The sequence below is a fragment of the Rhinolophus sinicus genome, linkage group LG01 (assembly GCF_036562045.2).
Source record: "Rhinolophus sinicus isolate RSC01 linkage group LG01, ASM3656204v1, whole genome shotgun sequence".
Taxonomy (NCBI): domain Eukaryota; kingdom Metazoa; phylum Chordata; class Mammalia; order Chiroptera; family Rhinolophidae; genus Rhinolophus; species Rhinolophus sinicus.
Genome location: NC_133751.1, coordinates 104,766,464 through 104,776,542, shown reverse-complemented (window position 1 = coordinate 104,776,542; position 10,079 = coordinate 104,766,464). Strand labels below are relative to the sequence as shown.

General features: G+C 46.6%; 1 protein-coding gene across 1 annotated transcript; it reads left to right on the top strand.

Annotated features, from left to right (window-relative positions):
* The first annotated feature begins 1,452 nt into the window (after positions 1-1,452).
* LOC109457577 (spermatogenesis-associated protein 31D4) lies at positions 1,453-9,834 on the top strand. Its single transcript, XM_074312254.1, has 6 exons — positions 1,453-1,739; positions 4,875-4,981; positions 5,713-5,758; positions 6,328-6,387; positions 6,671-6,737; positions 7,506-9,834. The coding sequence occupies exon 6, from the start codon at positions 8,150-8,152 to the stop codon at positions 9,143-9,145; it is 996 nt and encodes a 331-aa protein (XP_074168355.1). The 5' UTR covers positions 1,453-1,739; positions 4,875-4,981; positions 5,713-5,758; positions 6,328-6,387; positions 6,671-6,737; positions 7,506-8,149; the 3' UTR covers positions 9,146-9,834.
* The last annotated feature ends 245 nt before the right edge of the window (positions 9,835-10,079 follow it).

Genomic DNA, 10,079 nt, shown 5'->3' with positions numbered 1-10,079 from the left:
ATCCCCTTTGCCATTCCTGGCCTAGAACCATGCCTCTCACACAAATGTGCTTAGCAAACTGTTCCCACAATGTTGCTATTTTTTTTCATTTTGCAGTTGAAGAAATAACATTTAGAGACTAATAAGCCATTCTTGTGGGCATATTCATGCCTACCGCATTGGGTTTTTGTGAAGATTAATTTAATTAATGCCCATGAAACTCTTCAAATAGTGTATTGGCAGAAGGTAACTTAGTTATTAGAACTATTACTCAAATGCACACATTTTGTATCCATAGAGAAGGAAACGCAGTTGGTGGTCAGCAGGGATTGTGGGAGGGAGGAATGGGGTGTGACCTCTGACTGAGCATATGGGTTTTTTTGGGGGGAGGGAGCTGATGAAAACGTTTGACACTAGATGGTGGTGGTGGTTGTATAAATGTGACTGTGTTAAATGCCACTGAATTGTACACTTTAAAACAGTTAATTTTATGTTATATGAATTTTCCCCCAATTTAGAAAAAAATGACAGTTTGTAATGGATGGGGTAGGACCAGCGGAAACCTGAGAGGGAGTTTTGCCGTCACTCACTTTTGCTCCCTGGGGCCCTCGCTCACCTCACCCGAGTCCCACACCTGGTAACATTGCCAGAATTTGGACCTAAGCCTAAAGAAAGCATTCTTTCTTCATTAATATGTTGCTTTAGAAATCGGAGAAAGTCCATTCTCACTGGTAGGTAGTTGTGGTTTGTGTCCCGGTAATTGCAGATGGAGGAGGAGTGTCCCACCCTCAGGCAGGAAAAGGAGTGAATTTCATAGTCACCCAGCAGCGCTAGAGACAAAGGGCAATAAATACCAGGAACTTGCTGTACTGGGGTAACACTAATGTGCATAGTAAACACGACTCAGGCAGGCAGGCGTGAAGGGAGCGCTGATCCTCAGCAGCTTCTCTTGTGCACTTGGGGTCTGTCTTACTGACTGCGAAGAAAATTCAGTGTGGAACTGTGTCTATTAAAAGCAAAGTGACGTCATTCTCCTCCCTGGTGTGTAAGCACCTTCCCTGAGCTTGCTGTGGCATCAACGGGGCTGCTGCTGGCCGCTTAGTCTCGGCTAAATAGACCTCAGGGTACGGTCATGACTTTGCCATGACGTGATGTCACTGGGAGGGGCCTCGTGGAAACAAAGTCTCAGACCTTCCACCGCTAATCTCGTTGCAGTTTGCTTTATTCATAACTGTGTAAATGTGTTACAGCCACAACCTATTTCGTAAACACAGCTCATTGCTTATTAATAAACAAGAAGATATTAATAGCCACTTCTCATTTTACAGCAACTTCACAGACAGAACTTGGCTAAGACTTAAGTGACAAAAGGAGGTTTTAGTTTATTACATGCTGTTCATGTGTTTGTCTTAAAGGGATTGCTGTGATGGTCTTGGCCTGATTCTGGATCAAGTGGGAAGGCCAGGTGTGCGCCCTCCATCCCCTGTCACCTGGCCCAGGTGGACCTACCAGTGGAGGGGGGGGCATAAAGGTTCCTTGTCTTCTTACAAATCCTTAAAGTTACCTTGAAAACCTGTTCAGACTGTTTCCTGTCTTTCACATAAGTTATGAGCCTTCTCCCTGTGCTACTGGGGACACAAAAGTAAACTGCATGATTTCAGCCTCCAAGAGCTGATAGTCTGATGGGGAAATGATCACCGAAAGAGGTAACTGTAACACAGGTGATAGGAGCGTTCTAAAGCTTGGGGACTAAGTGCCAGGTGAGCAGAGGAGAGGGGATGTTTAGTTATGTTGGTGGGAGGGAGGGGTGGCTTCTGGGGGGCACGGGATGGGGCAAGATTACTGAGGAGTTGGCACAGAGATGACATTGAAACTGAGCGTTGAAGGATTACCTTGGACAGTGAATGGAACCTGAGAGGGTGTGTGTGTATCTGTGTGTGTGACTGTGCATGTGTGTGTATGTGGTGTGTCTGTGTGTGTGGTGTGTATCTGTCTCTGTGTGTGTTTGTGGTGTGTGTGTGTGTCTGTGGTGTGTGTGTGTGTATGTGTAATGTATGTGGTGTGTGTGGTGACACAGGGAAGAACACAGAACTCTGCCATTATCTGAATGTAGAAAGAGAAACTCTTGCATTGTTAGAATGTGGGAACCAACTGGAAGGGTAGGTTGGGGAAAGAAGACTTGAATAAGACCCACTTCCCAATTTCATCAGTGAGAAATCACTAGGATATGGAAAGTCTAGGTGGCCCTCTTGGAAGTTCACAAAGATAAGAAGGCAGAGTAACGGGAAATGATGCAAAGGGGAACAACGATCCTGTGAGACGCTAAGGATTCTGGACAAAGCACACGGTTTCCCTAAGACTGTGGATGATTTCATCGTGGTTTTAGAGTGTAAATGTCAGATAATGTAGCACAAGGCCTTGTCTTCACAAAGATGTCAGATGAGATGGTACTTTAATGGTCTATGCAGACAGGTCAGTGTGGGGGACGTGAGCCTGAAGCTCGGGGCTCCAGTTGTGATCTGACATAGGATCACTGCTTCTTCAGCTTTTATTTTCAGCATTTTTATTTACAGATTTATTTGGGTGAATCATTTTTTTCGTATGATATTCTATGTTCTATATACTTAAGGCTCATTTCATTGGCCTGAGGTTAATTTTTTCGTCTTGAGGAATATAACTCCATTTTCATTGAGAAACTTGGGGGAAATTTCACTTTATTGCCAGTTTTAAGTAATTTCAGGATTCTATATTTCAATTACATCTTCCAGAATTTAGAAACTGAAATATACAATATGCATGGGCTGAATACTTGCCATTGGGCAATCTCAGTGAGCGTCTCAGCTGTCTCTGTCCTGCTCAGTGCCCAGCACCAGCTGGGCACCCTGCTTGGACACCCTGCCTGCTGATGTCCAAGGCACCAGCAGGTCCGCGAGAAGCCCAGCTCTGTCTCTCTGGACTTGGGCGGTCCCTCCCTCCCCTTCCCCGTTCAGGCCTAGGGATGCTGAGGTCTCCCTATTGTTGCTGGTTCTGCTGCTTTGCGTCTTTGATCAGTTCGTTCTCTCTCACCCCAGCCCACGTCTGGGTAAACTCTTCCTTTGCTCTCTGAACAGTGAGATTTTCCTGCAAGAACCAACTGATGCTTATTTAGGTATGTTCACCGAAAGCATATTAAAGATACGTATATGATGCTTTGCATTCACACAGTACGTTTATTACATGAACTGATCAGTGGGGGTACAACTAGCAAACGGCCACATATTGTATGATTCCATTGTATGAAATGTTCAGAATTCACCAAACTACAGAGAAAGTAGGTGAGTGGTCACCTAGGGTGGGGGGGAAATAAGAAGTTTGAAGGGCGAAGGCTAAAGGGAACAGAGTGTCTTTCTGAGTGTGGAATGTGCTCTAAAATTGGTGGTGGTGATGGATGCACACCATTGTGATTATACTAAAAGACATTGAATTGTACACTTTAAATATGTAAATTGTATAATATGTGAATTATATCTCACTAAGTTTTTTTTTGTTTTTTTTGTTTTTTAATAAATAAAATTTATAAGAGATTCATTCAAAGTTGCCCAAACTGGGAAGCAACAAAAATTTCCAGGGTGAATAGATAAAGCGACTGTGATAAAACCAGGTAATGGAATATTATTCAGCAATAAAAAAATTGAGCTGTTAAGCCATGAAAAGATATGGAGGAAACTTAAATGCATATCACTAAGTGAAAAAAGCCAACTTGAAAAGGCTATGCCCTGTGTGATTCCAGCTACATGGCATTCTAGGAAACCAAAACTCTGGAAACAGTAAAGACATCAGTGTTTTCCCTAGAATAGGGAGGGAGGGGTATGAAGAGGCATAGGACAGAAAATTTTCTGGGCAGTGAACTTTCTCTGTTTGAGATTATAGGGGGGACACATGTCATTATACATTTGTCTAAACCCATAAATATATAACACCAGGAGTGAACCCTCATGTAACGTATGGACTGTGAGTGATAAGATGAGTTCATGTAGGTCCTCGCATTCTAATCCTGTCCTGTCTGGTCCTGTACGGTGATAGTGGGGAGTGTGTGTGTGTGTGTGTGTGTGTGTGTGTGTGTGTGTGTGTGTGTGTCTAGCATGTCTAGAAAGTGTTTGGGCAGTTTAACCTTCATTTATGTCACACTTACCCCCAAGATCATTGGAAGGTTTAATTCTTTACATTTATTTTCTACTGAGTTCAGTTTTGTGAATGTTGAACAACAAATTATACATTTTAATTATTTGAGGCAGCCCCTCTGATTGAAAAGGCTAACTGAAATAAACTAAATTTGCTTTTCAACATTCATAGAACTAAGTATAAAAAAACTTGAAGTTGTATACCTGGGTTCACATAAGGCAAAACATTGTATAGGAAAGATGGATTTGAGGACATACATGTGACACTGAGTGTAAATGTCCGGGTACAAGCAAACATTCCAGGCAGTATTTCAGACTTCCACGGCAGTGGACATGGTTAGCCCCAAGTCAAGGTCTCCACACGGTAAAGGGGGACCCAGGTCATATCTGGATTACAAGTGAAACAAGCAGAACCTTTCCATAAGGTAAATATATGATGAAAGATGGATTGGAAAACAGGATGCCCACAGAGGGCAGAGGGACCTAGAGGCCCAACAGGGGTGGAGGGATCTGCTGGTCTGGTGGGTGGGGGAGGGGTTGTGTCACAACCCTTTGTGACTCTTCAATGGTCTGGGAGGCAGGCCTGGCAATAAAGTCTAGAGTCTGCATTGTCACAGCTCAGTTGCCTCAGGCAGCTTGGCGATTCAGATAATGGATTTCCCACAATGGAATGTGTTTGCATTTCTGAATAGCCTTATTGAAATTGGTGTGAGCTTCTGCTCTGTCTCATTACAGGTTCTCCTCACTTGCCTGTGGGGTTTGTGTTCCCTCCTTCTGTTCCTGTGCTACCTGGTGGAGATTCCACATTTACCACCCATCCAGGAAACCAAAACCATCCAAAGGTAAGGAACCCCAAGGAGGCCCAATAGATTTTGTTTAGTGTTGTGCCCATTTCTGCTCCCACCCTTGAAAATGAGCAGGGCTGGCTGAGAGTAACACCTGAGGTGGGGAGTCTGAGATAATAGAACAGCCTTGTAGGAGAATAGGCAGGACCGGGCTTAGGTTCAGCTGGGCCTGTTTCCTTGGTAGCTCACAGACCATGTGCGTGTGGTAGAGGACTGATTCCAGGATCCAACCCCAAACATTGATATCCTGGCCCTGGCTTGGGTTATTCAGAGAGTTTGGGATCTCTGCAGGAGAAGCGCATTCCCCAGCACTTCATCAGGAGTTATATTCCCATGTCAGGCATCACTCCACAGAGCCTTCCTCTGTGTTGGGCTGATCAGGAGGGCAGCGCTGAGCCTCTGAGAGCCTCTGAGCAGAGGCTGGAGCCTGAGCTCTGCCCAGGTTGCAGGGTCCTAACTGAGGCAGCAGTGATGTGACTGTTGCCCTCAGATGCTCTGCCCTCCTTGAGCAGAGGATTTCTGACTGAGAATACCAAGTGTGGACTCATAGACAAAACCTTCCTTGAGTTTTTCAAAGAAGGGAAAATTGAATACATTTTGAACCCCTAAAAATGGATCAAAGGAAGGAACACAAAGTTCTGGTAATTAAAACAGAGTCATGTTATTCTGGGATCATGAATGTCTAAATTTCCTATGGAGAGAAGTGACAGAAATGATTCTCTTCTCAGCACCAGGGCAGAGCTAAGAGAAGAAGCAAAGGTAGGACACAGAAAGGTAAGGTTCTGCCTCTTTCACCTGCGCTCTCCAAGGGTGGCCCTTTCTGTCCTTCCATGAGGTCCCTAGTCCATGACCTCTAAGGCCATTTGTTGCTGGATACAGTCCCTGTCTGAAAACAGAACCATCAGAGGAGAGGCTCCTGGGAAGGCAGTGAGACCCTGAGTCACTTCTCTGGTTCCCTGCTCTGCCCTCCCTGGGCACGAGCAGTGTTGGTCTGAGCAGGGGACATTGCGCAATAGATGTGGAGACTCAGAACTTCTGTCTCTGGACTTTAAGTCCTTTGACTTAAAGGGTGTGATCAGATTCCTCTCTGATGTAACCACTGACCACTGTGCTTCACAGACTGGTTTTTAGCATCGAATGAGATAATGTATGTGAAAGTAATTTACAAATGAAGCAACAGACACATGGGAACCGTGTTCGTATTGATATGGATCATTTCACTTCATGGATTGATTTTTGCGGCATCACAATCTAGTATCACAATGGTTTCCCATAGAGGGACTCCTGTATACTACCTGTGCTTCTACCTTCATCCCACATAAGTCACTCTCCTGGTTTCCCAGGTTGGAGACATTACCGGAGGGCAGAAGAGGAGAAACACGGCTGAGTTCTATCCACAAAAGGTGAGTAGTTTTCCCTCCCCTTCGATGATCCCTCTTTAGCTTGTTGTGTGCAATTCCAGGGGCTTGGTGCAGCCTTCCATAGTCAAGGGATGGAGTAGCCATAGGAACAGGAATAGGCATGAAGGCCCGGGGTGAGCACTATTGGGTGTGTTGTGAAGTCAGGGATGTGGAGCAATGTGAAGGGCATCAGGCTTCTTTCAGGTGGCCCCACCCCCACAGGGCCATTAGGGCCTCCTCTCTCTTCTGGTCCTGGCTGTAGCTCTGTACCTCCTGTCTCTTGCAGCCACTTGCACTGACATCATGATACAACCTGCTTTCATCAGCGGTTACATCCAGACCCCTTCTGTGAGGTGAGCAATAATGCAACCACTGAGGTCAATTGTGTACCATTTCCTGAGGCCCGGGAAGATGCTACTGCCTCAGTGTCCACTTTGGCTTCCACAGATTATGTGATTGAGTCATCCTTCCCTTTGTTAGTGGCCTTCTCAGGAGTCACGCCAGGAAAACCACCAGCCACTCTGCCTGAGTCTTTTCCCATTGTCACCCCAATTCTCTCTCCTAATCCAACGACCCCCATGTCTAACTTTCCTTCACCCACAACACCGGGTCACTCTTTGCCACCAGAGTGTTTTCCTCCCTTGGAAGCTGCATTTCCAGTGGGCCATTCCCCACCCTTGTCGCCCCACCACATGGCACTCCAAGAGCAGATCCTCTTCTTCAACCGGATGCCTCTCTACCTCTGAACACCATCTTTCTTAACCCCTCCCTTTCCCAAGATATCAATCCCTTAGTAAATTTGTCCGAGGCAAGGAGGCCAACTAATTCATTAGCGTGTCATCAGGTACAACGAATGCTGTGTACCTCACCGCCACCAGGCTACAACTTCACTGTGATTCACTCTAAATAAATTTCCATCCCATGGAAGCCTGAGGCAGAAATAGCATCTCCAGATAGCCCCAGTGCATGGTCCACTTCTGTCCCAATGGTCACAGGCATTGACCCTTCCAGCCTGTCACTTGCAAACCTTTCCTGCTGAAGACTAGCTCATGCCAAAGACTCGTTCCCTCCCCACTTGGCACAATGATTTCAATCAAGAGTTTTTTGCCCTCTATTCTCAGGCCTCTTTTGCGGGAGATCCTGCAGCCAACCTTATAGGGTGTGGTCAACTTATGTTTCTCAGCCCAGAAACCATGGCATTCCCCAAGAGACAAGTCCAAAAGAGGAGTCCTTTCCTGAGGTGGAAGGGAAAGGGGAAGAAAAATGGATTGTTCCTCAAACAGCATAGGCCAGACTGTCACCTAAATTCTTCACGCAAAGTGTTACACTTAGCTTCTGCTAAGCATGACTTGTTAGTCGCCCTTCCTTTCTGGAGAAACACAGGCACAGCAATGGAACGGCATGTCCAACAGCAGCCCTGACATCCTAGGACCTGGCAGGATGATTGGGTGGAAAACCATATCCATCTTCTCTGGGTTTTCCCATCATTACCAGCGAGATCTTGCATTTTTCTGTCCATATCTTCAGTGACTATTCATCAGTCTTTACTTTCCACAGAATCGCAAATGTTCCCACAGGCCAGCTATACCCAGTACTTTCCAATGCCTTCCTTCCATCCTTAACTGGGGTGCAGCCTCATCCCTTCCCTCAATCCCTGCCCCAATCCCAGCTCCTACGTCTCAGTCAGATCCGACATCTAGTCCACCTTCAATGCACAATCCCAAATGTACCATCTGGTCCTATACCCCAGATTGGCATCTGTGGAATGTACTTCCATCACCTCCACAGCGAATCAGATGATTCCACCTCATTTATAATCCAACACCAGGGATGGAGCCTGGTGTGCCACCTACTTGAATGTTTGTGGGGTTTACCCTCTGTGGCCCAAAGTTCTCAGGAAGACTTTTGTTCTTCCCATCCCAACTCTGCTTACTACTGGCACTCCCAAGCCCAGGTTTCAACCTCCATCCTTCCTGGAGCGTTTCCTCTCAGCATTGAGGTTACTATAAATGTAGAATATCACCATAGAAAGGGGCTCATCCAACACCAGTGGGGCCTGCCCCACAGAATCCATGAGTCTTGGTCACTGATGAGGCCTCCGAGCGATTCTTCAGAGATATCTGAGCTGGAGAGCAACTATGGATTCTCATGCATCTCTGTATTTAAAGAACAGAGCAGAAAAACCCTAAATGTAGGATTGAGCCAACCCAGAAGCTTTTGTGAGAAGGGCTCAGAAATGCATCATCTTGAGGAAGATATGGGGAAGGATAAGGGAAACAGCCTAGAGAATGGCCCCGAAGATCACCTTTTAGGTGACTCAGCCTGCTCTTCAGATGAAGATCTCATGTATGGCTCTGAGGAAGAACTAGATGGTCCTGGGGTGAGTCCGTCAGACAGCTTGACAGACGAAGCCCTCCTGACTCATACTGAGGGTGTCTCCAGAGTGGACGTGGGAGCTTCCCAGGGGCTGCCTGTCTTTGTGGAGGACCGAGGAGACAGTATGGAGCAGCAGCAGGAGCCTTGGGGCCCTATGTGGGTCTTCAGGTGGTGTAGGAAGAAGATTCTCCCGCAATCTAGTAAGAAAGTGAGTCCTCAAGGCCCCACATCAGAAGGACTTGCTGGAGGCAATCCAGGGTTGAGAACATCCCAAACTCAATGGAAGAAAGTTCCTACTCAGAACATGGCATTAGAGGAGGTGCTTGGGAGCAAGTCTTCCCAGACCACGTCACAGAACGGGCAGTCTGCTCCTGAAAGAAAATGAGATGCTTGTGTCCTTGTCTTCATCCTGACAGAGAAGGCAAAAATCGAGAAAATCCCCAGGAAATGGGCAGCCCTGTATCATGTGCACAGAGCAGAGGCCCAGATGAAGGCAGAGATGCCTTGCCTGGGACGACCAGAGATAAGAGAGTCAGGACAGGCATCGGGAGGTACCTACAGGAGAAACAGGGGCATCAGCATGCAGTAGACATCCCCTGCCCCCAAGAGCCCCTCCCCTCCCCAGTGAAGGTTGGGAAAACTCAGCAGGAGGCAGAAGTACGTGCCCAGTTAGGGTTCCCCCTGCCGCCTCCTCTCAACTCCAGGGCTCCCTGCTGGAAAGTGGCAAACATGAATTTAAGCCAGGAACAAGCTATCTGTTCAGGCCAGACTTCTCCAAATATTAAACAAAAAATACACAAGACAGACAACCCCAGAAATTTGCAGCATTTATGCAGCGGCTATTCCATCAGAAGCACCCCCAATCTAGACCTCACAGGGAGACCGCAGCCCATCCAAACCCCACCTGCAGGCGTCGAGCTGGCCTGTTGCCTCCGGCTCCTCTCTCTCTCACCACTGCTGAATGCACAGCTTTCTGAGATGTGTCTCTATTGTTTTCACACCAAACCCATTCCCAAATTTCCAGGGAAAACATTTTCCCAACCCCAAGTAATTCCTCCCTTGGGATGAATGTTGATTCTCCATAATAAATGTATCTAATAACCATGATGTTTTGGTTGTGTGCTGTGTGGGGGACATGGGTTTTGGGTCATTCAGGGCTTGTGCTTAGGGAAAGGAAGGAGTTAGTTCAACTCTTATCATTTGCTTCCCTTCGCTTCTGAAAGGTGACCAGTCCCCTGCAGCTCTAGTTGAGAAATAGAGAGCATGTTCCCAAAAGCCCATTTCATCCCTGGTGAAGTGTGAGGAGATGGGCTATATCT